The sequence below is a fragment of the Sceloporus undulatus genome, chromosome 4 (assembly GCF_019175285.1).
Source record: "Sceloporus undulatus isolate JIND9_A2432 ecotype Alabama chromosome 4, SceUnd_v1.1, whole genome shotgun sequence".
NCBI classification, from domain to species: domain Eukaryota; kingdom Metazoa; phylum Chordata; class Lepidosauria; order Squamata; family Phrynosomatidae; genus Sceloporus; species Sceloporus undulatus.
In genome coordinates, this window is record NC_056525.1 from 62706376 (window position 1) to 62734235 (window position 27860).

The 27860-nt window shown below is 39.7% G+C and overlaps 2 protein-coding genes across 5 annotated transcripts in view; one reads left to right on the forward strand and one right to left on the reverse strand.

The window, feature by feature from the left end:
- The window catches only part of USP49 (ubiquitin specific peptidase 49), a 63762-nt gene extending 42175 nt beyond the window's left edge, over nucleotides 1–21587 (forward strand). For 2 of the 4 annotated variants that reach the window (XM_042463418.1, XM_042463419.1), the window contains exons 3-8: nucleotides 2719–4129; nucleotides 6392–6596; nucleotides 9156–9264; nucleotides 11252–11457; nucleotides 13136–14820; nucleotides 21086–21587. In XM_042463418.1, the coding sequence (XP_042319352.1) occupies nucleotides 2747–4129; nucleotides 6392–6596; nucleotides 9156–9264; nucleotides 11252–11457; nucleotides 13136–13326 (2094 nt within the window). In that variant the 5' untranslated portion in view covers nucleotides 2719–2746 and the 3' untranslated portion in view covers nucleotides 13327–14820; nucleotides 21086–21587. Of the gene's footprint in view, nucleotides 1–2718; nucleotides 4130–6391; nucleotides 6597–9155; nucleotides 9265–11251; nucleotides 11458–13135; nucleotides 14821–21085 lie in introns of those variants that run through there. The other 2 variants (XM_042463417.1, XM_042463420.1) reach the window with 2 other exon arrangements.
- TOMM6 (translocase of outer mitochondrial membrane 6) lies at nucleotides 21588–27414 on the reverse strand. Its single transcript, XM_042463421.1, has 3 exons — nucleotides 27215–27414; nucleotides 23024–23123; nucleotides 21588–21978 (listed from the first exon to the last, which is right to left on the reverse strand). The coding sequence occupies exons 1-2, from the start codon at nucleotides 27325–27327 to the stop codon at nucleotides 23027–23029; spliced, it is 210 nt and encodes a 69-aa protein (XP_042319355.1). The 5' UTR covers nucleotides 27328–27414; the 3' UTR covers nucleotides 21588–21978; nucleotides 23024–23026.
- Between the last annotated feature and the right edge of the window lie 446 nt (nucleotides 27415–27860).

Consider the following 27860-nt stretch of genomic DNA (forward strand, 5'->3'; position numbering starts at 1 on the left):
GCACTCTAGCCCACTGTACTCCATGGGTTTGCTCAAACATATTAATAAAAGAGTTTGGTGGACCATACAGTCAGCCCTCCATATTCACAGATTCTTTATTCACAGATGCAACCATCCATGGCTTGGAAATATTTTAAAAATGTATAAATTCCCAAAAGTAAACCTTGATCTTGTCATTTTACATAGGGAGCCCCATTTTACTATACCACTGTATGGGACTTGAGTATGCACAGATTTAGGTATCCACAGGGGGCGGGTCCTGAAACCAAAACCCCACCAGATAACAAGGCCCCATGGTAATACCAAGCATCTATTTTAGAACCTAAGAGAAAAAAGGTGCTAGAGAAAATATGCATGGAGGGGAATTTTAGGAGTCAGGGCAACTGTGGGCTGCAAGTAATATACATTGAAAGCTATATGTGGCCTATTGATCACAGTTTTCCTAAATAGGTAATCTATCTTTGGTGTCTAGGGGGCTACTTTCAGTGTGGCCATATCTTTATTATTCTCATTAATATTAAAGGACGTTAAATTGATAGTTACATCCTGCTGAGACAACATCTCATGATTTTAGTTAGCTGCTGATTTAAATTGTATAAGAGACAATATGTTTTTGGTTATATTGGATAAAAATATGCCAACATACAGAAGAACTTAAAATGTTGTTATTTCATGTTTAACCACAAAATAAACTAGGATTAAATATAGAGACAGTCATTACTTAATTATAGTGTAACTTCATGTTGTTTATAAGATCTTGAAAACTTGATACATATATATATATATATATATATATATATATATAGTGTGCCCACGTATGATTTGAGCTTACGTGTATGGCAAGCTGCAGAGGACAGGAACGTGCCGCCATAGCAAATAAAGGTTTAGCCGTACAGTGGTACCTCGGGATACGAAATACCCAGGTTATGAAATTTTCGGGATACGAAAAAATCCCATAGGGAATCATTGTTTCGGGTTACGAATGTTTTTTCGGGTTACGAAAAAACTTTTGGTGCTTTTTTCGGCTTTTTCGCACGGAATTGCGGCTTTTCCCCATTAGCGCCTATGGCAATTCGGCTTACGAAGGCTTTTCGGGTTACGAAAGCGGCCGCGGAACGAATTAATTTCGTAACCCGAGGCACCACTGTACTTGGTTTTTCCCATACGCGGGGGGGGGGGGGGGGACAAATCTCCCACATATAGGATGGGGCCATTGTACCAGTAATTCAAATACCCATTCAGTGAGTTTTGTCACTCCCTCATACTTCCAGTGGGTTGTCTTTATATTTGAAAATTCCTAATTTATTTTCATTCATAAGCAAGAGTTCACTAATATTTCTTAAAATAAATATTTAATTTTTATAGAGTTGATAAACTATTCTGAATATGGGTTAATTGATGTACTAGAATATGAAAGCTATCCATTTATTAAGGGTAAATTGATAGCTTCTGCTGTCATGTTATACAAAACTGGTTTCTCCTGAGATCAGTCCTGAAGGTTTTTTTAAAAAATCATGATATGCTAAGTACAAAGTCTTGTACATTTTGCAATTTATTAAGCCAAGACTAATGTGGTTAGTGAAAAGTTCCAATCTCCTCCTCCACAGCCATGCCAAAGCATGAGGAGAAAGAGAGAAGTTGTTGAAACCAAGATTCATTCACCATAGTTTAGCATTACAACCCAAATGAAGCTGAATTTTCATTTGTATGCAGACAGGGAAATTATTTAGATGCAAAACACCCAGTTCTGTGCTAGAAATAAGACTAACAAATGATAGGGTCATCCACAATTGGAGCTGACTTGAAGACACATGACAACAACAAAAAATAAAAAAGCCCAAAATTGTGTCAATAATGTGTGGAAAGGTGAGAACAAAATGTACCATGCATACTTCAGATATAATTTGTCATTATGAAATATATCTGTTTTATATCATTATTGGCAACAACTGCTTGATCCAGGGACAACTAGTAGATAAGATCTGCAGGTCTGTTTAATTCTTTGAGAACTCACATACGACTTGGAGCAGCTGAGGTAGAAGCTGCCATACAATTGAGAATGGAATAGAAAATCATTCTGTGGCAATAGATCCACAAGCCCACCTCTGTATTTGTCAGCTTCATATTTTAAATAGGAATTTGGTCTACTTTTAACTTTTCAGTTAACCGTTAACTATTTTTAACTGATGGGAGTTTTCAAGGTGGGATAATTTTAAAAAGTGGGAAGAAGCAAGCTCAAGACTTCCCTCCTTGGAACTCTTTAAATGGCCATCTGTCGGGTATGCTTTGATTGAGAGTTTCTGCATGGCAGGGAGTTGGAGTGGATGGCCCTTGTGGTCTCTTCCAACTCTATGATTCTATGATTCAATAAATAAATATCTTCCTATTTTATTGGTTTTTTCCTACCAGCCAGATGAAATCCTGATCGCTCAAATTATTTTGAAAATTCCTTCTTTCCTTCCCTTTTCCCATTGAAAGAAAGCTTGCACTGACTAAGTACTGTAATATGTGAGAGTTTAATCTGGTTCAGTCCCTCTTCCCACTGCTTTTTAAATACAATGTATTCAACTTTCTCCTGTAGATAAGTGATACTTTGCAGAAAACCTAGGGCATGTATATTTTGCTTTGTTTTTGTTTTGTGGGCTATCTATATGATTGTATCTTTTTTTTAAAAAAAATGCATACAATGCTTGAGTTCTTTCCTATCTGTTTTTCAAGGTTAAAGCAGTGGAGCTTTATGTAAGAAATGGATAGATGCAAACATGTTGGGCGGCTACGACTTGCCCAGGACCATTCTATTCTGAACCCCCAGAAGTGGCACTGCATGGACTGCAACACCACAGAATCCATTTGGGCTTGCCTGAAATGTTCCCATGTGGCCTGTGGAAGATATATTGAAGACCATGCACTTAAACACTTTGAAGAAACCAGACATCCTTTGGCAATGGAAGTGAATGATCTCTATGTCTTTTGTTATCTTTGTGAAGACTATGTATTGAATGATAATCCCGAGGGTGACTTGAAATTACTAAGAAGTTCTCTATCTGCAATTAAAAGTCAGAAGCATGACCCATCTGCTAGAAGTGGGAGGACGCTGCGGTCAATGGCTTTGGGGGAGGATGTTTGCAACCATCAGAGGGCCCCTCAGGGACAGCCTAAGATGCTTACAGCCCTTTGGTATAGACGGCAATCATTGCTAGCAAAAGCACTGCGAACTTGGTTTGATAAGAGTTCTAGAGGCCAGCAAAAACTAGAACAAAAGAAACAAATGGAAGAACTAGAGAGGAAGAAAGAAATGGCCAGGCAGCGGCGTCAAGAGATGAAGCGGAGATTGTTGGAGGAACTCGCAAGTACTCCTCCAAGAAAAAGTGCCAGGCTTTTGTCACATATTCGCAGAGAGAATCTGATTCCTCGAAAGTTCAGAGACATGGAAGCAAGTTCCCCTACCTCAAGACGAATACAGAGTAGCAAATTCAAACAGTTCTATTCCATCCGGCGGAAGCCTCTCATGACTCCTGGTGTGACTGGACTAAAGAATCTAGGAAATACATGTTACATGAATTCTATCCTTCAAGTATTAAGTCACCTCCAGAAGTTTAGAGAATGTTTTTTGACGCTGGAGCTGTGTGAAACTGAAGAACTCTTAGCTAAGACCGTGAATGGAAAGTCTAGAATGTCTGGAAAGCTGCTCAGCGGGCCTGCTCCTACTGAGTCAGGGAAGAATGATCAACTGGGGTCTTATGGCAGGCAGAGCCTGCCAGCTGGCTTAAATGGCGGGTCCTCAATAAGCAAAAGTTTAGAACTAACACAGCCCAAGGAGCCAAGTTCAAAGCACATCTCTCTCTGTCATGAACTGCATACACTTTTCAGAGTCATGTGGTCTGGGAAGTGGGCTTCAGTGTCTCCTTTTGCCATGCTGCATTCTGTTTGGAGTCTGATTCCAGCTTTTCGAGGTTATGACCAGCAAGATGCTCAGGAATTTCTCTGTGAATTGTTAGACAAAGTGCAGCAGGAGCTGGAATCTGAAGGAACAAAACGCAGGATCCTCATCCCTTTTTCACAGAGGAAGCTCACCAAGCAAGTCCTGAAAGTGGTGAACACCATTTTTCATGGGCAGCTGCTCAGTCAGGTATGCATTTACACACTATTGCGTTTGTTAAAACTGTACATTTTCTGTGGCAATATTTTTGAACAACTCAGTATTCTTGTGTGTATTTTACAAAAGGGTAATCTCTTACAATTTTTCTCTTTTGAGGAAAGCTGGCATTTTCAGTATATGTTTCCAGCAAGACTGTGAGGACCAAACTACACATGGTTGCATGGGCCTCCAGCCCTACCATTCAATTGTTTTTGTTTTTCTAGAGTTGGTAGGCTTTTAGGTTAGCATAAGACTGTTGGAGAACTATTGTACCCTTTTCATACCTGCCTACTCAGAATTTCACTCAAGAGGGGGCAAAACGTAGCCAAAGGTGAAGGACTGAGAAGTTCTGCTGCTAGCAGTAGAATGTAAGCATTTTTAAGATTTATTTATACTGAATATTCTGAATACAGTTGGGAATGTCAATCAGTCATTTAAATATAAAACTTATTTTTGACAAGACATTCTATATCCAGTAATGTACCACTATTTCCCCCTCCTCCTTTGGGTGTCCTTGTCTATTTTATATAAGTTTTTTAAAAAAATTTAATATTAAAACTTATATAAAGGAAGGCTTAATTGAAGCTGTCATACTTTGGTCACATCATGAGAAGGCATGACTCCCTAGAAAAGACAGTAATGCTTGGTAAAGGTAGAGGCTGGAGAAAAAGAAGTAGACTGCATACAAGATGAGTAGACTCGATTAAGTAGGCTATGCCACTAGAAGGTATGCAGAGCAGTTGAGAACAGGAAGTCCTGAAGATGTCTCATCCACAGGGTTGCCATGAGTTGAGTCTGACTTAGAATCATAGGGTTGCAAGAGACCACAAGGGCCATCCAGTCCAACCTCCTGCCATTCAGGAACTCATAATCAAAGCACCCCGAATTCAGGCCATCCAGCCTCTGTTTAAAGATGTCCAAAGAAGGAGATTCTACCACTCTTCGAGGGAGTGTGTTCCACTGCCAAACAGCTCTTACTGTCAGGAAGTTCTTCATAATGTTGAGGTGGAATCTGTTTTTCTGTAGCTTGCATCCATTGTTTCGTTTCCTACTCTCTAGAGCTACAAAAAACAAGCTTGCTTTATCCTCAATATGACACCCCTTCAAATACTTATTCAGGGCTATCATATCACCTCTTAACTGTCTCTTCTCCAAGCTAAACATACCCAGCTCCCTAAGTCTCTCCTCATAGGGCATGGTTTCCAGACCCTCCACCATTTTAGTCGCCCTCCTTTGGACACACTCCAGCTTGAGGGCAGTTAACAACAGCAACAATTGTGCCAACAGAATTTTGAGGCATAATGAGGCAGAATTTACTTTTTAATCACTAAGGACTCCTGCATTAAAAAAAAATCTCTCCTCTCCTTGTTTTTCAAAGTATTGTAATTTTATTATCCTTATTTCAGAGTCTTTGAGCTAGAATTTGGTCAGCTTGATGTATAATATCATACCATAGGATTTCAGGCTCCACCTTATCTTCATCAACTCTATTTTCCTTCCTGACTTTCTGGTTCATGTTATTGCTTCCAGATCAACAAATTATGGGTTGTCTAGCACTGGAAGTCAGAATGGAACTTGAAGTATAGTGTAGAAGCTAAGCTTGATGTTCACTCTTGTAATGCTAGTCCTTGATTTGGAGTTGTGTATGAACCAGAGTTCTGTTGCATTGTGACTCTTACTTTCATACATTTGATGAGGCAAATTAAATAATTTACATCTGTTACTGTTTGTAAAACAAGTGACAAGAACCAATATTACCCATAGAATAGCATTACAGTACTGAGACTGTACAAAATAAAATATCTCTGCACATATAAATACTGTAAACTGAAATAGTGGCATCATTAAGGTTGGTGTCAACCAGTGTGATAACTCATGGTGTCAACCTCCCCCCGCCCCCGTGCCATTGACTTCCTCTCGTACCACACAGAATCCTTAGTAATATTTTTTGTACAAATGCTATTCATAAATCATAATTCTGGTATATAACTGAATGTAATGAAAATAGTTGTGACATCTTTATATTTAGTGCATTGTACAAAAGAAGGTCAAATCACATAAGAGAAATTATTTTCAAGATGTACCTATCTCTTTCAAAGCATAGCCTCTATCTTACCAATGGTTTCAGATTTGGGACAGTCAAACCACAAACACACCACACTGTCTTGGTTGCCACTGGCCTTGCAATGTCTCACGAGAATGTCTGTGCTGTAAGTGTACAAAAAAATGTCTTAATAATTGTTTTTCTGCTAGGTCACCTGTATAACATGTAACTATAAATCCAATACTGTGGAACCCTTCTGGGATCTCTCCCTGGAATTTCCTGAACGCTATCACTCTATCAACAAAGGGATTGTGCCTGTTAATCAGATGGAGTGCAGGCTGACTGAAATGTTGGCCAAATTCACAGAAACAGAAGCTTTGGAAGGGAGGATTTATGCATGTGACCAGTGCAACAGTAAGTAAAGTACTGTTCTGTGACTTGGACATTTAACTTTTCATTGTATCTCATGAGAGATGTGCCTGTATGCTTGTGCTCCTTTTATGGTTCTTAAATTTTCATTCATAAGTTCAGAAATAATTGTTATATATTCCAGCATGGATTCTGAACACCACAAACTGAAAGCAGAGGTGGGCAATTGTGGCCCTCCAAAAGTCTTTGGCCTCCCACCAGCCACAGTCAACATAGCAAATGGTGAGGGTTATGGGAGTTGCAAGATAACTGGTGAGCCAACCCCTGCTGCAAAAGATTTAACTATTTAAAATGGGGTTTTTTTTACTCTTTACGTAGATTTTTCTCTGGTACTAAAAATAAATACCTCATTTTTCAGTGTATGTCCCTCCCCCCCAGACAAGGGGAGAAATGTATAATTTTTCTGCCAGATTGTTGAGACAGATAAAGTCCTCCTAACTAGGTGGGTTACTGACACATGAATAACAAGACTTTTTGACAGAAACTGACTTCCCTTTAATGAAAGAAAGGGGCAAAACAGACTGGCTAACAAAGCCAGCTTTCAGGTTGTCCAGATGTGGGCCGGCTTTCGGATGCTCCAGCAGTGCACCGTTTACACGCTGCAGGAGCACCATAAAGCTTTGGTGGGGTGGGGCGGGAAAAGCCAGCTGTTTGCAGGCACAAAAAGGAGCGGCAAAAAGGCAGATTGGGGCCACGACATGGGGTTGCTGTGGCCCCGATCTGGCTTTCTTAGAGACAGTTTCAAGCAACATCTTCGGGGTTGTCTGTTCTGCATTGAAGTGCGCTCTTTGTGTTCTGCAGAACAGAACGCACATGGGGGGGGCAATAATGGGTCTGTGGAAACAAAAATGGTTTCTACCATCTTTAGACATGTTCTGCTTAAATATATGTTTGATGTTGTCTGTACATAAGCAGTCTGGAAGTGTGTTTTCCTTTTACAACTTAAGAATAAGAAAACAACATTACCCAATTTGTGTAATTTATTTCAGTATTTGTCCTTTGCATCAAATTAACCTGCTGCATACACAGATACCTTCCATCTCTTCTCCCATATTCGAGAAGGGTGACTGTGTTGGTGATTCAGGAATGTCTGCTTTCAGACAGTTGTAATTGCATATCTGTTTTGATGATATGGCAGGATATAAATCAAAAGAATAAAATGCTTCTCCTCTCTCCCAAAATTGAGTTGGTTTATTAAGAGTCATAGAAATAGAGCAGGAAGAGGCTTCATGGACCATACAGTCCAACTTGCTGCTCAGTGCAGGATGTCCAGCTGAAGCATCCCGAGAGGCAGCTCTCCAGCCTCTTTTTGTAGACTGTAGCTATCACCATTTTTCTTCATATAAAACATTATCCTACACTTTACAGTAGAGTAGCACCATGCAAATGAATAGATTCCTGTCTCCCCCTTCCTACAAAGGCAGCCACATGCATTTTTCACTTTTGATTTCCACAGAGCCTCCTTTGTGGGACCACATTTTTCCCAAAGCCTTTTTTCTATTGAATATATTATATATATGCAAAACATATGTATGTGTGTTTTAATGGAATCTTAACATAGATGTTACAAACCTTTAATTGCTCTCAAAAGCTTAGTGCATATTATTTGTAGTTACTTTTGTGGTGCTGTGTGTGTGTGTGTGTGTGTGTGTTTTAATATTTAATTTAAAATGTTTGTTTTTCAAACAGTCTTTATTGCTCTTAGTCTTAAGGTTTTATCAACTTTCAATAAGTTGAGATTTACTTCTGAGTAGACACATGTAGGATAGTGCTGTTAGCCTCTCATCTCTGCAATACAGTATTTCCCTTTTAGTAAGGAAGTAAGCCCCAATGAGTTTGATGGGATTTACACTGAAGTAAATATGCTCAGGCATGCTTCAAATCATTGCAAGATAAGTAGGAGGGAAATTTATTTAATTCTCTATGAACCTGTGGTGTAGTGGTTTGAGTCTTGGACTACAACTCTGGATACCATGATTCTATGATTCTACCAGTTTTCAAATGAGACTTGAAATCCACTAGTGGCCTTGGGCAAATCACACTCTCAGCCTCAGAGGATGCCAATGGCAAATCCTATCTGAAGTGATTTGCCAAGAAAACCCCACGATAGGGTCACCTTAGGATAGCCGTAAGTTGGAAACGGTTGAAGGCACAAAACAATAATAGCATTTCTATACTGCTCCTCAGTTAAAAAGGCTGTTTGAACAGTTTGTATAAATTTACTTTCTGAAATACATTTTTCTAGGGGGGAAATGTGTCTGCTAACATATAACTTTGGGGGGGGGGAAGCAATACTGAAAAACTACTAGCAAAAAGAAATAAAACATATTTCAGATTTCCTGCAGCATTCTAGTATTATGACACTGAGGACTAACAATTGTTTATGGAGATCTAAACAGAAGTTCCTATAGCATTTCTATTCCCACTGTTACTGTTTAAATGATGACTGCTGCAGCAGTGAAAAGACTCAATATTTCCCTTCGGAAGACAGAAATCTGTAAATAGACTTCTATTTTAACTTGCCCTTTCTTAAATGTTATGTAGGCAAACGACGGAAGTCTTCTCCCAAACCTCTCATACTAAGTGAAGCTAAAAAGCAGTTAATGATCTACAGACTACCTCAGGTCCTCCGGCTGCACCTTAAACGATTCAGGTGAATTGCATGTGGTGGAAACAAGGGGTCATATTTATATCTGAAACAGTGATGTGGATAAAGATTTTTATTGCTGAATACTTTTATTAAGTGGCACTATAACATACCCTTTTACTTTAAAGAACAGGATAATGCTTTTCCTTTAATTCTCTCAGGACTCCTGCAAATCACAAACAAAGCTGCTATTTGTAAAACAGACTTGATACACACAGTAGAATGATTGTGTGTTCATTATTGAATACTTTTGACAACATATTATCCTCTGTTATTTCTTCATGTGTCTCTGAAAGCACAACCCTGCTTTTTTTCCCCGAGTCCTATTGATTTTTCTCCTGATACTGTTAATAGATTAAACTATTGTAAACTGGAATTCTCTTGAGTAGCCAGGATCCTGCAGGATATTGAATGTGTGTACATATGTTTGTATGTATGTGGATATAAAAACCTCATGGCATTAAAGCCTGCTGAAGTCATACTAGGCTATAGATGTGGGGGGAATTGACTCAGCCATTTGATTAGGAGTGCCAGTGGAATCAGTCCAATTGATGTGTATCTATGGAAACTAAAACAACTGCTACAGTTTGAAAATACAACCAGTTATGTTGGAAAGAGTTCTCAGGATGGTGTGTTGTAAACTGTACATCTGCTTCTAATGTATCTGAAGCTTATGTCTGTTGAATAGATGAAATTATAACCAAAATAAGTAAACTTCTATTATACTTGAGGGATGAGGACCCTGCAGTCCAGTAATAGCTTGTTTTAAATGGCAGAACCATAAGTATTAATAAGTACAGTCCAACCTTCGTATCTGAGGAGGTACCATTCTGGACCTCCCCTCCCACACACACACATGGATACAAAAAAACCCCACGGTACCTCAAGTCCTGTTAACTCTAATGGTGGCACAGTGTGTGCATGGCTGCTAGCACAGCCACATGCATATGCTGCCATTTGGGATAACAGGGCTTGCCAGCTGCGAATGCTCAGATTTACAGATGGCAAGCCTGCTGATGGCAAGGTGCCACTATACCCTCAAAACAGATTGGGATGAATTGCACAGTTGATTTGCAAAGACTCAACAGTGTAATGTATCATCTCTTACCAAATGTATCTAAAGGGGATACATCTATTCTTGTCCTTAGATTTCCATTTTTTCAGAGTTTTACTTTTTTTTTGTCCCACTATTTCCATTTCTTTGTAGAATCTGGAAACCTTTTAAAGCAAGTTGATTTCATAACATCAAGCTGGCTAGGCCTATTAGTAAGAAAAATATTTTGTAGTAACCAACTTATTCCCCCTAAATAGTAGTGCTTTACCCATTTTTGGTTTTCAAGGGAGGAAAAAATTATCCTTTCCAAATTGGAATGTTTTTGTCTCTAATTGAGAAGAAAATAATTTTAACAGTTTCCTAGGACATTGATAACATAATCAGGTTCCAGAATAATTACAGATATTTATTAAATGGCAGTCCATTGATTGTGAATTTCAGAAAATACTTCAAAATGTTAGAAAATAAAAACAAAACAGATTTCATGATGTATTTCATAGGATAATACTGCTGTATTAGGAGCCCTGGTGACGCAGTGGTTAAATGCCTGTACTGCAAAACCACAAGGTTGCAAGTTCAAGACCAGCAAAAGGGCTCAAGCTCGACTCAGGCTTGCATCCTTCCAAGGAGGTCGCTAAAATGAGTACCCAGACTGTTGGGGGCAAGTTAGCTTATAGTTGTAAACCGCTTAGACACTGCTTAGGCGGTATGAAGCGGTATATAAATGAAGCTTGTTTGTTTGTTTTGTAGAAATATGTTTTAGTAACCCTTCTTAATATTATGTGAATTACACTAGAGTTGAAAGAACATTTAAATGATTTTCATTGTACCTGTACCCAGGATGTCAAGACTATTCCAAATCTTTTAATAGCTTTACTACTCAATCAGTTCCTGTGCCATTTTTTGAAGTCTCTTTGACTGCATGTGTTTGAATTATAGGTGGTCTGGACGTAATCACCGTGAGAAGATTGGGGTCCATGTCCTCTTTGACCAGGTATTAAACATGGAACCTTACTGCTGCAGGGACACTCTCTCCTCTCTTGACAAAGAGACCTTTGTCTATGACCTCTCGGCTGTGGTGATGCATCATGGGAAAGGGTTTGGCTCAGGACATTACACGGCATATTGCTACAACACAGAGGGAGGTGCGTGTGCCTTGTTACAAGGGGAATTTTTAAAATTTATTACATCTTGTAGATCTGCCAAGTTTGTTAGAATGTATGTGTTTCCTGTGATGGTGTATTGATAATAGTACAGGTTGACTCTCCCTTACCTGAAATGCTGGGCTCCAGAAGTGTTTTGGATTTCAAAGTTTTTGGGATTTTTCAATTACATAAAGAGATGTCTTGGAGATGGGACCCAAATCTAAATATGAAATTCATTTATGTTTCATATACACCTTATACACATAGTTAGAAGGTAATTTTATACACAGTAGTTTTAATAATTTTGTGCATGAAACAAAGTTGCTGCACAATGAACCATCAGAAAGCATTGATTCCACTATCTCAGCCACTCTCGTGGTCAATTTTGGTATATTTCAGATTTTATAATTTTGGGTTAGTAAGACTCAACCTGTATATTTGCTAGGAGTATTAAGGATCAGAAATTGCTTTTCCTTCCTTTCCCTTGCTTATAGTGCTTCAGAACTGACTTTTATTGCTTCCTTGTTTTCAATGGGTCAGCCTCTTTTTCTTAAAGTTTTAACACCACATTAAATGAAATTGTTCCATGAACTGATATCCGTACTTCTCAAGCTGTAAAACAGTGCTGTTCTGATGAGAAACCAACTGTGAATGGAGACTGTTCCTCATCCACTTCATTATTCAGAACACCTTCTTTCATTTCCTTTTAACGTGTCAAGCAATCTTTTGGTTTCTAAAAGGAGAACTCTGGATCTCAGCTTACCCATTTCATTGAGTTATCCTGAGAGATGTTCAAGAAAAGATAACCCTACTTAAGACTTTCTCCAGCTACCTGGGAATATGCTATTCTCCCTCCTTGGAAGTCTTTAAACAGAGGCTGGATGGCCACCTGTTGGGTATGCTTTGATTGAGAGTTCCTGCATGGCAGGGGTTGGACTGGATGGCCCTTGTGGTCTCTTCCAACTCTACGATTCTATGATTCTAACTCCATATCCTGTCCTAAACCTGGTTTGAAATGGATCCAGATAATCGGTTTCATCCAAGACCACTTGGAGTTGAAGGACAACATCCCTTTCAATCACTTTGCTTAAAAATGGCAGATGGGACACTGGCCTGTAACTACCCATATCCAGGGGGTCCATAGAAGGCTTTTTCAGAAGCGGCCTAATGACCGCTTTCTTCAGACAAACTGGAACATGGCCTTCACTAAGGGATGCATTGATGACACATTTAAGAAATGTCATCAAGGCATCTCCCCCCGGACAGCCAGCCATGAAGGGCAGGGATCGAGAAGGCATGTTGTCTTCTTCACTTTTCCAAGGATCTTGTCCACATCATCAGTACTCACAGATTGAACCGATCCTGTTTAATCTCATTAATGGGAGTTACTGGACACCTCATCAGTTGATTCTGCTATAATACCAGCGTCCAGGTCAGCTCTAATATGAGAGACTTTATCTGCAAAGTAGTTGATAACAAGGGCCCACTGTACAAATTCAAGTTTCCTTTGTACTCATAGAAATAACTGTGTGGGTCCCCGCCATCCCATCTTCCTTTTAGAAATGGCACATATCTAGGTTGGTTTTCTGTTTTGTTTTTTATCTGTGGATAAGTTCAGAAAATTATGTTGGCAGATAGCTTCTTTTCATTAATATTCCTTGTCTTCTCTCCTTTTTAGGGTTTTGGGTCCACTGCAATGACTCCAAACTGAATGTATGTAGTGTGGAGGAGGTATGCAAAACCCAGGCCTACATTCTTTTTTATACTCAAAGAACTGTGCAAGGCAAAGCAAGTATCTCAGAAACACAACTTCAAGCTCAGGTGCTGTCCAAACACAGTGATAAAGACAGAAGACTGACGCTCCCATGAGAGGAAGCATTAATATCTCAATCAGCTGGCTCATCTTTTTAAAAAGCCTTTGGAGTTCACTCATCTTGGCAGGAACAAATACTCCTGCAGGAATTATTTGGATCCATTGTCTGGAAAAGTGGGCCTCCTACTATGTGCAACTCTGTTCTATGAGATTGTAGCAGAACATCTATTTTTTTTAAAGACAGATGTATTTGTAAACCCCTTCCTCTTCTAAACAAAACAAAGAGTAACAGCCTCCAGTGTCTAGGATCATTTATCTTCTTTCAAAGAGAAATCTAATGTGGCATGGAAAAGTAGATGCATCCAGACTTCTGTGTATAACCAGGATACAAAGCCATCACATTGACCACAAATATATACATTCCTTCAGAAAAGGAATGAATAGGTACAGTAGAATCTCATTCAGTCTATTTTCTCTTGGTATAGTAAACGGTTTTTGCACCACTTGGTGTAAATAGCTCACACTATTATACAGCATCCATCTTTCTAACCCAACATAACTTGGGAAGATGGTGTTGTATTGTGCTAAAAACCTAGTTAAGGTATTTTTCACCAGCAAATGTGGTTCTGGTTTGTTAATTTGTCCTTTTTTGCCCAGATGAACAAAAACTGAAGTTACATAGAAAGCTGAAGAATGTGTCTCACACTCCAATTTACTGTGTGTTCAAAAAGAGCAAAAGTGCTTCCCCCCTTTCTACCTTGATATTTTTAGCATCTGCTAATAAGATAAATATTTCAGTTGAAGTCACAGTCTCCACTTTCCTATGTAATAATTGCAGACATTGTGGGATAGCCGTGACTTTCAAGGCTCTCATTATGTATTGGCTGTCACATGATGATCACTGCCCAGATTTGTATGTGACTATACCCAGTTTCACAATGAATGATTTGGTTTCCTATATCAATGACTCATTTTGTTTTTCATCTGCTGCTATCAAACATATCAACTCTTGCCCTATGTGCATAATAATTTCTTACATGCAAATAATGTTCAGGGGGTGTACTGGTTATTACACAGAGAAGGAACAGCTCCTAACAAAATCCTGAAATTTGTGACCATCGTACCAATGAATTATCCCCTTCTTAATGTTTCAAGGCGCTGGGTTTTCAGAGTCGTATTGGAAGGAGATTGTTTCTATCTAAACCTTAGAGGGATTGTAACTATCCTTTTGCCCTTCCCATACCTCCAGTTCACAGAGCTTTAGGAACATAGTTCACACACACATCTGCAGACACCTATATTCAATTTGTATTGATCTGTGCCATCCCTGTCATAAGCCTGGGTCTCATGTGCATGATCACGTCAACAATTTTTTCAATATATTTGTGGTGATCCTAGTTAAAACTGTTGCTGATCTTTTATAATTACAGTGTTGCAGCTTGGCAGAAAGAACAGGTTTGGAAAACATAAGGTCTTGTTGTAATGGAACAACTTGTGCTTTTCAACTAGGAAATATAGGATAAGTATTCCATCTTGTTCATTGAATGAAGGTAAAGCACACAAAATGTACATACTTTTTTGCTGGGTTTGTAACTAGTCTTTGAGGGCAGTACCCTGTAGGGAAATGTTCCTAATTGTTCTTAATAGACCAGCTTAGAAGATGTGGGTTTCGCCTTGACTCAGTTACTATGGAAGCTGGACTTTAAGAAAGACGACAGATCTAATCTTGTAGTTGTGATGAACAGATAGTGTGCATCTTCCATTGGTTCCTTTGCTAGAGCAAAACACAGCTACTTCAGGAAACACTTTCAAAGATAGCACAATCTTTTTATAAAGATGGTAGCTCCCACCTCTGGCAAGAACAGAAGCTGCAACACAATGGGTTCAGTTCACATTATTCACTGAAAAATGTTATGGAAGGAGTTTCACTGATGTGCTAGAAATCTGCTTTCCTGGCAAACAGGAATAGTTGAGTTTTGAAAGATGGGCAGGGATCTGATGTGTTCAGGGCTTTCAAATGTTTTCCTGTGACTAGTAGCTTACTAAGTGGAGAAAAAGAATTTGCATCTTAGATTATGCCAAACACTGATTTCACTAAACTTTGGTCTGATGTTTAAACGGGTAGGGATTAGCATAGTTCACATGTAGTTTACAAATATTGAGTATACTATATCAACATGCCTGTTGCCTGATATTCCACAAGACTCTCCATGAGAAACATAATTATGAATAAATTCATAGCCCATTGTCTGATAGACATTACTGTACAACTAATTGATTCAGTATAACAAGTTGAATCCCTACAAATCACAGTATAGCATTGCAGTTCTTACTATAGTTAAAACAAAATTTTTACCAGTAAAGTTGTCAACTGACTGGAAAGAAAAAAATCCAGCCTTTCATCAACAGCAACTTCATATGCAAAAATCTGCGGCTGAAAGTTTTACAACATGAGATAAGCACCATCAAGCACTGTTGCCTACACACTGAGCTGTTTTTAAAGGAGACAGTACTCTCTTTCCTCTGGGGATTACTTCTGTTGAGGTAACCTCTGTGGAAAGAAGCCTATGAGCAGAAGACAGGGCCAATCTACCCCACAATCGGTCACTAGTTTCTTTATCTTAAGAAGCTCAAGAAAGATAGTGTTGAGTGTGATTATTTTAAGTTAGTATCTCAGTGCCTGCAATTCTCTTATATATACCCCTACGTATATTTCATCTTCTCCTTTTTTGCCTCTTTACCCCCACTCAAACACTTCAGTTAAGGACTTGCTGCCTCAGCTATCTGGATCCTGCAACTAGGACAAGACGACTAGTTGGTGGGCAGTCAGCCACATGCTCAGCCTGAGGCATGACCACACAGCATGGTAACTAGAACATCTTGGTTACAAATGCTTCCTTGTTCTAGCTACTGTGCTCCTTGGTTGTGTCTGTGCCTGCCTGGGTTCTTCTGCTCTTCTCATGGCAGTTACTGTACATTACAGCAAAAACTATGGGTGTGGGCAGGCACAGAGGGCCATGTACTCTATGTAACAAGCACAACTGCAGAGATTCCTTTAAAAAGCTGACATACCTACCATTAGTACTCATCTTTTGACTGAGTGTTGCAGGCTTAGTTGCCACCTGTTTTAGTTGCATAGAAGAGAGTGGTGAGGGGTGGGAGAGGGAAGGTATTTTGGTAGCCATGAATGCTTCACATTGCCCAAGCAGATTTAGAGAATAGTAGCCTCTTGTGGAAATACTGGGAGTGCCATGAATGTGGAAAAATGTGCAATTAAGTTATCTCAATAGGGAAGGAAGGAACTGTCCTTTGAACTGAGCTTGCTGTTTCCAACACTGTGAGGTTTCTATAAAGATTAGCTTTTATTTAGAAGCGATAGCGTATAGCATTTTTTATGCTGTTTCTTTTATATCTGCCTACTGCAAGCAGTGCTCTTGCTATGCTGTGTACACTGTTTTAAAGTGTCCTGGTTGGCAGAAAAATTAGTAATAATTGATGTTTCTTGACAGTTCCATATCTTCCCATTATAATGGAAGCCTATCAGAGTAGCAGATCAGATAACGTGTCTTCCCAAACTAATTTTCCTAGCTACATCCCACTCCTTTTTTTGCATGTGTGTTCAAGGAAGGCCGACATGGCAGTCCAGATCCTGAAACCATTACTGAGCAATGTATCACTTCACACAAGAGCCCACACATACTTGCATAACTAAAAGCACATCCACACCTTTTGATCTATGGAGGATTTCTTTAAGATTTCACCATCCTAAATATGTTGATTAGAAAGCAAGCCCACCTAATTGGTGTGACATTGCTGAGTAAACATGTCTGGGATCAGGATGGAAAAAATGTACAAACAGGAATATGTTGATTGTATATAAAAACTGAAAAAAATTGAGTTAAGCAGAACAAAAGTCTATGTCTGTAACTAAAACCAGGCATGAATAATAAAGCTGGATGGAGTAATTTAGTATACAGTTGGTCCTCTGTACCTACGGGATGGCAAGCCCACATTGGCAGCATATGCACATGGCCACCATTAGTGACAGCCCCCCATTGTCCTATAGAGGCACATGCAAATGTCCATGCCACCATTAAGACCCATTGTCCCTAACACTGTCATACCACCACTGGGGACAACGGGGGCTGTCCCTAATGGCAGCACAGCCATGTGCATGCACTGCCATCGAAGTTCCGTTGTTCGTAATGATGCAGCTGCATGCATGTACCGCCATTGGGGACAACGGAACTTGAGCATCCGCAGATTTTAGTATCTGTGTACTATGGGTACTGAGGGCCAAATGCATAAAATCTTTGAAAGGAAATCTTTAGTGAAGTAGCTCACACTTATTAACTTGATGTACTATTTCACGTATATCAAGTTCTCAAAAGTTTGTAGAACAAGCAGCCACTGATGAAACCTACACAGCACTTACTTTTACCAGTCAATGCTCTTTATCAGGCTTTGGAGCACTTTCAGTGTTTCCATTCCTCTTTGTTGAGGACAGAACTGCATGTTGCCCTTGGTAAAAATGGTGTCACCTAGTTAAACTGTCATTTTTTCCTTTAAATTTAGACATATGTGCACGTTGAGACACTGTCAAGTTGTGAGTTTCCTTGTTCCCAGCCATAGCAAAAGACATCTGCTATCATGAGATATGATTTAATGAGAGAAGAAAGCTATGAGCTTGCAATTTATAGCAACATTCCTATGCTGACTGTAACAAACAGTTCCACCATGACTTTTAGACCTCCTACTTTTTAAAAACAGACATTCTCAGAACTATAATTTGTTGGTCAGAACAAAGACACAGGTAGAATGATACCCTATCTGTACTTACAAGCACAATGTCTTAAGTATAGAATTGTAACTAGCACTCAGTGTTTAAATTTGTGAGTAAAAGACAAATATAAAATCCCTTCCATTTCAAAGGCCTCTTGAAGATATTGGGAAAATATTACTAACTTTTCCAATCAAGCATATGAAATTGGACTGCCCCAGCAGGCAACCTTCTATCATACTGCAAAGTTGAACTGTGCAGATGCACTCTTTTGTTACTTTTGAACTATAAATGTTTTCATTCACTTCAGGGAAAGCATAACACATTTACAAATTAAAATGTATTTAAAAATTGGTGTTAAATGTGTCCTATGGACTCAAAAGGAGACTTTTATGTATAAAAAAGTTCTCTGTGATGTAGAGAAGACCTGTTTCTGATTGTAAAGTTGGTTTGTGTGCCATGTATGTCTGGTGAGAGAAAATGAGTGAGTGCTGAATGTCAGTTAATTGTCCTGAACACAAATTGCAACAATGTTCCAACAGTATTGCTGATAAAAATAATTTTTATGAATGGGATGTAGATTGGGGCGGGATTAGTTTTACATACTGATAAAGCTTTGTGAGCAGTTTTTTTAAAGATAAAAAATTGGTGCCTTGTATCTAATTACATTTTGCATGGGACACATGTTTTTTTTAAGTTCTACCCACTCTCAAATCTGTGTCTTTAGTAGCATTGCTTTTTTAAAAAACATTTCATATCTGTATGTGAATGGGGAAAAAAGTTCCTACCAGCAAATTGATGTATTTTACTGTGTATGTCTAAAGACTGTATTTCTAATAATGGAAATAATTTGCTTAAAGTTAGATCATAATTTTGGGTTTTGTGTTAAATCTTTGTCAGTAAAACAAAGTAATTTTTTTCAAATTAGAATTTTTCTTCTTTAAGCAAGTACTTTTAACTATACTGTGGAAAGTAAGAATGCCTAGATAAACCTATTGATAAAGCAGTTTGGAATAGGTTCTTCACTCTTATGCATCAGGACTGAATATTTTAGATCCCCAGAGTCAGGTTTTGTTCCAGACTACATACAGAATTAAACCTGTATTTCTAATTCAGCAGCAGTCACCTGAACAATTTTTTTTAAAATCCTTAAAGTTCATACTAGCAACATACAGGTTATCTGTGTTTTCAATAAAAATAGCCAGATCAGATTTAATGGGGTTTTTTGTCCCAGACAGTGTAATAACATGGAACAAAAAACACTTCTCTATGGCTTTTTTTGGAGAACCATGATACAATGAATCAAGAAATGAGGTGCTCTGGTTGTCAGCAGGTTGGCCCCATTCAAGACAATACTAGAATTCTCACTGGACTCAGGAAATGCAAGGAATATACCTTATTTCCTAATATTGATCCTAACCTACAGTACGTTGGAATTTTGATTGGAGTCAGAAAACATCTCACAACTCACTCAGTGGAAGCTTTTTTAAAAAAACAACACATGAATTTGGTTATATTACCGACTGGAATCTAGCAAAGTGTACTGCTTCCTGTTATTTCCAGTTATGAGGAAAATTATTCAATCGTAACTTGAAGCAGGTTCAGTATTGTGGCACTGTATATGCATGGTGTACATGGTAGCTGTATGAAGCTAAGTATTTGTATACAAAGGTGATTAAGAGAATCCAACATCTACTGAATTCTGCTTCATGATACCAGATTTATATTCTACATTCTAATAACTAGAGCTGTCCTCTATCTTTAAACTTAGTAGCTCAAATAGAATGAAACATGGTCACTATTACATTGTTTCAGTATGCATGCATGCAGTCTGCATAGGCCGAAGAGTGACTGTTTAGAGCAGAATGCACTGTAACTCTGCAACAAAATTCTGTGCAGAGTATGGGTTCCACAGTATTTTCCCAATTCAATTTAGCTGAGAGCCTGGGAAAAGGAAATGCTAAACATACTACTAAGGTATACAGCAGAGTACTGCAGTGTATATTGTAAAACTGAGTAGCAAGGGAGAAAAGCCAACTTTTTTTTCAAAATTTTTTATCAGTTGAAGCACTGCAGATCACACCAGGTTTTCCAACGTACAAAACTGGGATGGGTCACTCCTCAATTCATCCCCCAGTTCTATTTCTCCACTGTCTACGAGTGGATGTCCTCATTTCTCTAGCCAGGTTCAATAAACCTTTGCTGCTCTATAATTTTCATTACTAGAGTTGCAGCCTAGTGATGCTGAATAGTGATGTCATTTAAAAAATCTTATCGCTAGCAATGAACTCTTAATTCCCCCCCCCCCTTAATGGTCAATTATTCCAATACATTTTAAAACTGCTACCACTTCGTTGGCTTGCATCACATTTATGAATGCTATTTTATTTATTTTTCTTGTAGAAAGATTAAGGTAAATCTGCCTACAATTATACTTGTTATTTCTTGTGTCGTGTCAATTACTTAAATTGACTCCTTCCATTCACAATGGGTACTGCTTCTGCTGCAAGAGTGGCATGCAGGATGATAGTTAGTGATGGCAGACAGACCTATAAATAATCAGCATTTTAGAATTGCAGCAAACTCTTCTACAACATAATCTGGATTTAATGGTTACCAAGAGCTCTAGTATAGTCTAATAGGAAGCTGTGAGCTGTCATAGTTATGAAAAACAATGTTGTGCTCTAGCTGCAAAATTTTAGTTCTTTGCGTCCTTTCTTGAATTCTGCAAACAGTATGCCTACAGACAAAGGTCCAAACACACTGCAGAAATAATCCACTTTGAGATCACTTTAACTGCCCTGGCTCAATGCTAGGGAATTCTGGGAACTCTAGTTTTGTGAGACATTTAGCCTTCTCTATCAGAGAGCTCTGGTGCCACAATAAAATACAATTCCCAGGATTCCCCAGCACTGAGCTAGGGCAGTTAAAGTGGTCTCAAGCTGGCTTATTTCTGCAGTATGTTTTGGACCAAAATTCTGTTTCACCCTTACTGGCAGCTGAAGTCTTAGATACATCTTTTATTTCCCCTTCAGATTCAGCTACCTGTCATCCCCTTATGGGAAGAAGAGATGGCTCTGGTGAAGAATTATCTTTCCATTATCAATGGGAACTTTAAATGAGACATTGTAGTAGTAATGGTGTCCTAAACAGGCACAACACCTTGGTCCTTAGTTTGTTAAAATTGTGCTTCATTAGCAAGTGGTTTCCTATTAACTTCAGCTGCACTAGAGAACAGTCCAGGACACCAACATGCTATGCAACACCAAACAGTTTCTTTTCCGCATACAATATAAAAATCACAATTCACCACACAACCATTGTGCTGGGTGAGAACTGTCCATAGTTAAGGCTCACCTAGGCCTTCTAAAATGTAATTTCCCTTTGAATAGTTAACATGTCCTACTTAAAGGACTGAGGCTTGTTACTACTTTTAAGTGTGAATTATGAATCATGTTTTTATGATTTTTGTAAATCTACTCTTTTTACCTTGTTTTTGTAAGCTGAAATTTCCTATTAAAAAGAAAAAACGTTGAATGCACTGAATGTCTTTTTATTTTGCAATTCACTTCAGAAGCTATTAAACACTTCATACAGAAACCAATTTCATCTACAAAAGAATTTTATCTTATTCTTTTGAATAACTGTCTACGGCAAAAAAGTAGAGCTTCAGGAACTACACTTTCACTTGGACTCGAAACCATTTGCTCCCAAACCAGTGAAATGAACATAATGAAAATGTACTGGTAAAACATTGTCTCGGTGTTGTTGTTAATCCTTCATATTCTAGATCTCCTGATGCCTCTAATACTTGGAATAGAAGCCACTTGGAAGGTAACATCTGTACATAATGCAGTGATCAATTGCAACTCATTTGTCATGCAGCAAGAAGACGTTCTGGCTTCAGAAGCTTCTACATCAATGACATCTGTAATCAAATATTATAAAGGTTAGGATCAAATCCTATTTTAAAACTTTTAGTGCATGGTAACACAGATGGGCATAAGAAATATTCATAAACACAAAATCTCATGTTTGATGTATTTTCCTTGACAGACATACACACCACACCAGCATGTCTGTCTCAGGCTTGATGAAATAATAGTATTTCGATAGGTCGGCCTAAAGTGTAACAAACTTTCAGAACAGCCTAATAACTGCCAGTCTTATAGGTTTTTGTGGATTTTTCAGGCTATGTGGCCATGTTCTAGAAGAGTTTCTTCCTGACGTTTTGCCAGCATCTGTGGCTGGCATCTTGAGAGCCTGCCAGTCTACACTCACAATCTGCACAGATGGCGTCACAAGTCTAATTATGCATTACTGCAGGACTGGTAGCCACATGAGCAGCCCAGGGGACATGGAAGCATTCTCACCATGATTGGGGGTCTTCTCGAGCCTCTGGAAGGCATTTTTGAGACAAAAAAATAAATACATTGTTTTGACCAGGGTGTGTGGGGGCAAGGGACCTCCAAGCATGGTGGAAATGCCAGTCACACCTTCTAGCAGTCATTTTGGACCATAAGTTAATTTGGGGGAAAGACTGACCACCAGAAGTCACACAGGAACCACACTTTCCCCACTCTTTCTTTAGTTTTAGTTCTCCACAGATCGTGGCCTTGGGGATAATTTTTCCATCTCTAGCTTATTTTCAAGCAAGCTGCATAAATGGCACCTGCTAAATCCAGTGTTAATTCTACTCAACATTTAAATAAAAGGGTCTTGCTAATCAAGCTAACGTCTTGTCTCAGATCACAAAAATTCAGAATGCAGAGGTGATACTTTTTCCCAAAAAGAGTGACTGTTCGGTAAAAAGAAAACTATCAAAGGCTGTGTCCAAGGATTTTTTTTTAAAAGCACTCCTTTACAGAACAAGAATATTTATTCAAGTTTTCAGTTAACTATTAATCTGATTGAGAATAGACAAATTTAGAAGCTATATGTATGCTCTTTCCCCCTCAGTCTTGGCTACTTACCAGCTATGCAACAGGTTGTGGTGCCATCAAATCAATATCTGTTAAATTTCTGGCTACCCAAACTCCTACTGCAAAGAGACCCAGATTAACAATGAGGTTCCTGAAATAAATACAAAATAGTTCAATTATTATGGCTCATATTGCTGGTTACACACAATCCCACTGAAGATTTCCTGTCTGGTTCCAGGTTGAAATGCTAGAGTGTTGTAGGGGCTCTTGGAAATTCCGCTAAGGGACCCTATGTTGAACGTGGCACTAGCTGAAACAGCTTCCCTGGCACAGGAAGCGCAGAGGATCATCCCAAAGGTCTGGTACCTGTTCCTAGCAATGAAGACAACGCTAATCCTTGTCATTTGGCCATGGCTAGAACAAAGGAGACCGGGAAGTAACATCTCGCCTCACTGCATTGTAGCCACTGAAAGAGTTTTGAACACAGCATACTCAACTTTCTACTTTTAAATAAAGGCATCCACTTTGTGATTTATCAAAGAATTTGCCAGTGAGTGGAATTAAACAACTTCCAACACCAGAATCACTATCTGTGGAACTGTGAGTAAAACAGAATCATAGAATCGTAAAATCATATAATCATTTATCAGCTAAAGTTATGTGGAATAAAACACTTTCCGACTTGAGTTTAAAACACACTTTTTAAAAAAATGTTAGTTAACAGTGAATTAGAAAGTACTGAGAAGGAATTACAGTGGTGCCTCGGGTTACGAAATTAATTCGTTCTGCGGCCGCTTTCGTAACCCGAAAAGCCTTCGTAAGCCGAAATGCCATAGGCGCTAATGGGGAAAAGCCGCGATTTGCGCCGAAAAGCGCCAAAAGTTTTTTCGTAACCCGAAAAAACATTCGTAACCCGGAACAATAATTCCCTATGGGATTTTTTCGTATCCCGAAAATTTCGTAACCTGGGTATTTCGTATCCCGAGGTACCACTGTAAACTGCAAAGATTTAAAGGCTAGGGATGTACATTCTTTAATCAAATATCAAATAAATATTGATGGAAATGTTGATGTCCGAGAATTTTTAGAGTTTGCTTTTAGAAGTGTAGTAATCTAAACATCACCACTACATCAAAGAGGAGGAAATTAAAGGAAGAGGTTTGTTTCCAATTGAAGAGTATAATGCCTAGAAGGCACCATGGAGGGCTGAAGGAATCAGGGGCATCTAGTGGTCAGAGTGGAAATTGCACAGGAAAAATTGTGTTTTAAATTTGACAGCTGTCAAAATGTTTCTGCAGCTAAGAAAAGATGGGATCTTGTGCCAGATCCAAAACAGGGCAATCTACATATGCTCAAGGGCCAAGAAGAGCATCTGTTAATCAACCAAATTAAATAAATGAACAAATCAACAAATTTGAAAAGAAATATGTCAGTTAGCTGGCCCAGAAGACTGTGGATTGAAGAAAACAGTTTAAGAAGGATCTGAAGGAAGAATTACAAGTAACTTTAAAGGTATCATTTAAAAAAATAATAACATTTAAGATTTTTACTGAAATGCAACATATTAACACAAAACTGACATCTTTGGAAGAAAAAAACATTAAGCTGGAAGAAATCAATGAAATGATGACTACTAACAGAGAGAGGGAGAGATCTGGATGCATTGTCTCTTTTGGAGCTTAAAGACAAAGAAAGCTTTAAGATTTGGAGGGACTGGAGAACAACAGAATGAAAATACCTATGACAGAGTAGTCAATGCCCTGGCTGAGAATGGGAAGGAGATACAATCTACAGAATAGGCTCTTGGGTGGCAAGACAAAGGAAGCTGAAGGAGGAGATACAAGAGACTGATATGAACAAGATGCAGATAGACAGCAACAACAATAGCACTTACATTTCTATACCACTTTACAGTGCTAAGCACTCTACAATGTGTTATCCAAATAGATGGGAAACCCATACATGGTTTTAAAGGCAGATCAGCCAGAATTCTGAGTAAGAGGAAAGATTAGTTTCTTAAGCTATTCAGGGATAGATGTGTTGGCCACAATAACAGCCAACCTCCACAAAACAGTGATACCTTTCTTGGGCCAACCAAAATGCACAAAATACACATTGCAAACATCTTCAGAAGGCAAAGGTGTTAAAAATAACACAGAAGAAAGTAATATTTAAAAAATATGACAATGTTAGTCACAAGCCTGCATTTTGTCAAGATGTTGTTGTTGTCTTGTTCTTAGTAGACCTGGTGTGGAGGGCTATCTATGTAGGCAGGGCCCTCCTCCTTCGGGCCATGGCTAACATTTTTACTATAAAATAAAGCAAATACAACGGTTGTCTTTATCAAGTTCGCCTTCTTACTTCCCAGAAGATTTTGAAATTCATGACATGCATGATTGGCACTCAGGAAGTTTAACAAGTTCACGTTCTACTGAAATATCAAATAAAAGTACTGATTTCAGTTATCTTGAGGTATGTGCTTCTCTGCAAAATTAATATTGTCCACTTTCATAAATCACATGATGCACACATTCCTGTCTTCATGATGAGCTAGCACCCCAAAATACAGGAGGAGGGGGGTAGTCTATGATATAAAAAAATGTTCAATCTATAATATAAAAAGGTTTTCCAACCATCAAAGCAGGGACCTCCCTTACATTAAGGGACACCTGCCAGTCCGATACAGGGCAAAATTTCTAGCCCTCCAATAAAGGGCATCCCTTGTAACAATGGACAAGCTTTCTGGCCCTCCAATAAAGGGCACCCTGTATAATGAAGGACACCTGCCAGTCTGACATGGGCCAGGCTTTCTTTATGTGTTAACTGCCCTTGACTCATGGCAACCCTGTGGATGAGACATCTCTAAGGCCACCCTATCTATCCTTCACTGCTCTGCTTGGGTCTTGCAGATTCAGGCCTATGACCTCCTGACTGACTAACCATCTGGCCTGTGGTCTTCCTTTCTTTCTACTGCCCTCCATCTTTCCAACCACTGATGCCTTTCAAGTGAGCCATGCCTTCTCATGAAGTGGCTGAAGCACGACAGCCTTAATTGTATAATCTTTGCTTCCAGGGAAGATTCAAGTTTGATCTAGTTGAAGTCCTATCTGTCTTTTTGGCCGTCCCTGGGATCCTCAGCACTCTTCTAGTTTCCCAGCCTTCCAATCCAGGGCATCCTTTGTAGTAAGGGACAGCCTTTCTGGCCCTGAATAAAGGGCACCTCCCGTAATCAGGGACACTGCCAGTCCCATTCCTGCTCCCTGGCATCCCTTGCCCTGATGGGGCCCTGGGCAGCCAGTTGTCCTCCTTTTCCAGGACAGGTCTGCCGTTTTAGCCTTCTGCTGAGAAGGAATTACAAAATGTTCTCCATTTTGAGCATTCCTATGAAGCATGAATTTATATTTATACTGAGTGTTTTCAAGCCTTTTTTTGGCCACGTCCTCCATTTTTCTTTGCTGTCCTCCATTTGGGGGTGCCTCACCCTCCTTTGAGTTGAGGCCATCTGGTCACCCTGCCTTTGGGGGCTCCCACAAAAATGGAAGGAAGGGGGGAAGCCATGGGTTGCCAGTGATCCTCCGCCTCTTCGCCCTTGTCCTCCTTTCCCCATGGCAGAACCAGGACCCCAGAGGCGAAACCACTGGGCAGATGGGAAGGCCGGGAGGGGCCTTGGCCTGGACTGAAGAGAAAAGGAGGCCAAGGCAGGGTGAACAGAGGTCCTCCTCATTGCTAGGAGGACAAGGCACTGCAAATTGGAGGACCTTCCAGAACATTGGAGGACTTGATCAAAGAATAGCTAAGGCGCTCAGTGTAAATATCAATTCATGCTTCTGAGCCCTGCTCCAAAGGGAGGACCTTTTGCAATTCCTCCTGGACAAAAGGCTGGAGATGGAGGACATGTCCTGAAAAAGGAGGACCTCTGGTCACCTTAAGCAAAAGACCCTCGGTATAAATGTAAATTCATGCTTCTTAGTTCTTCTCCAAATGGAGGGCACTTTGACATTCCTCCCGGACAGAAGGCAGAGATGGAGGACATGTCCTGGAAAAAAGATGTCTGTCGCCCTGAGCTTTAAAAATAACACACTCAGATAAGGAGAAATGCATGCTTCTGCCCCTGCTCAGCATGGGAGGCCTTTGGGGATTCCTCCCGGGCAGAAGGCAGAGATGGAGGGCGGGTCCGGGAAAGGAGGAGGCGCTGGTTCCCCTTGAGCTCAAAGGCCCTCCTTGCTCCTGAGCCCTGCTCACCGGCGGAAGTCGTTGCGGTCGGTGGCGAAGCGGTAGGCCCCTCGGACCCAGCTCCGGAGCCCCTCCGGGGAGACCGCGCTCGAGCCCCCGCCGTTGCTCCCTCCCGGCGCCATGGCTCCCTCGGAAGGAGAAGGAGAAGGAGGAGAAGAGCCACGCTCACGCCTCACACCGGAAGCCGCCACCAGAGCGGCGCCGGAAATAGTCGCCACTTCCGGCGCCAGGCATTTGCGTCACTGTTCAATAAACTACGTCACTAGATTCCTCCTGTGGAGGAGGAAGGGGGAAATAGGCCCAGATAGTCTGCCCCCTCAGATGCATTTGGATATAATAATAATAATAATAATAATAACAACAACAACAACAACAACAACTGTAGGCAGATCTTGTTGCACACCTTTGAGACTGAAAGAAAGAAAGAAGTTGGCAGCATGAGCTTCCCTAGACTTCAGTCCACTTCCTCAGATGCATTTAGTGAGTGGAAACCAGGGACAGATAGATAGATATATATATACACACACACACACACACCTCAAGTTCAAAATCCTTTGTGTGTAGAAATGAAGTGGCAAGACCATTTCAGCTTTGGAAAATGAAACTGACATTTCTGTGAAGATGCCATCCGCAGATGCTGGCGAAACGTCAGAAA

What these genes read in the sequence shown, in the direction of transcription:
- TOMM6 (XM_042463421.1), bottom strand. Translation starts at nt 27,327, where the DNA reads ATGGCGCCGGGAGGGAGCAACGGCGGGGGCTCGAGCGCGGTCTCCCCG. An exon ending in GACCGCAACGACTTCCGCCG is followed by an intron (nt 23,124 to 27,214) that starts GTGAGCAGGGCT and finishes TATTTATTTCAG; the next exon opens with GAACCTCATTGTTAATCTGG.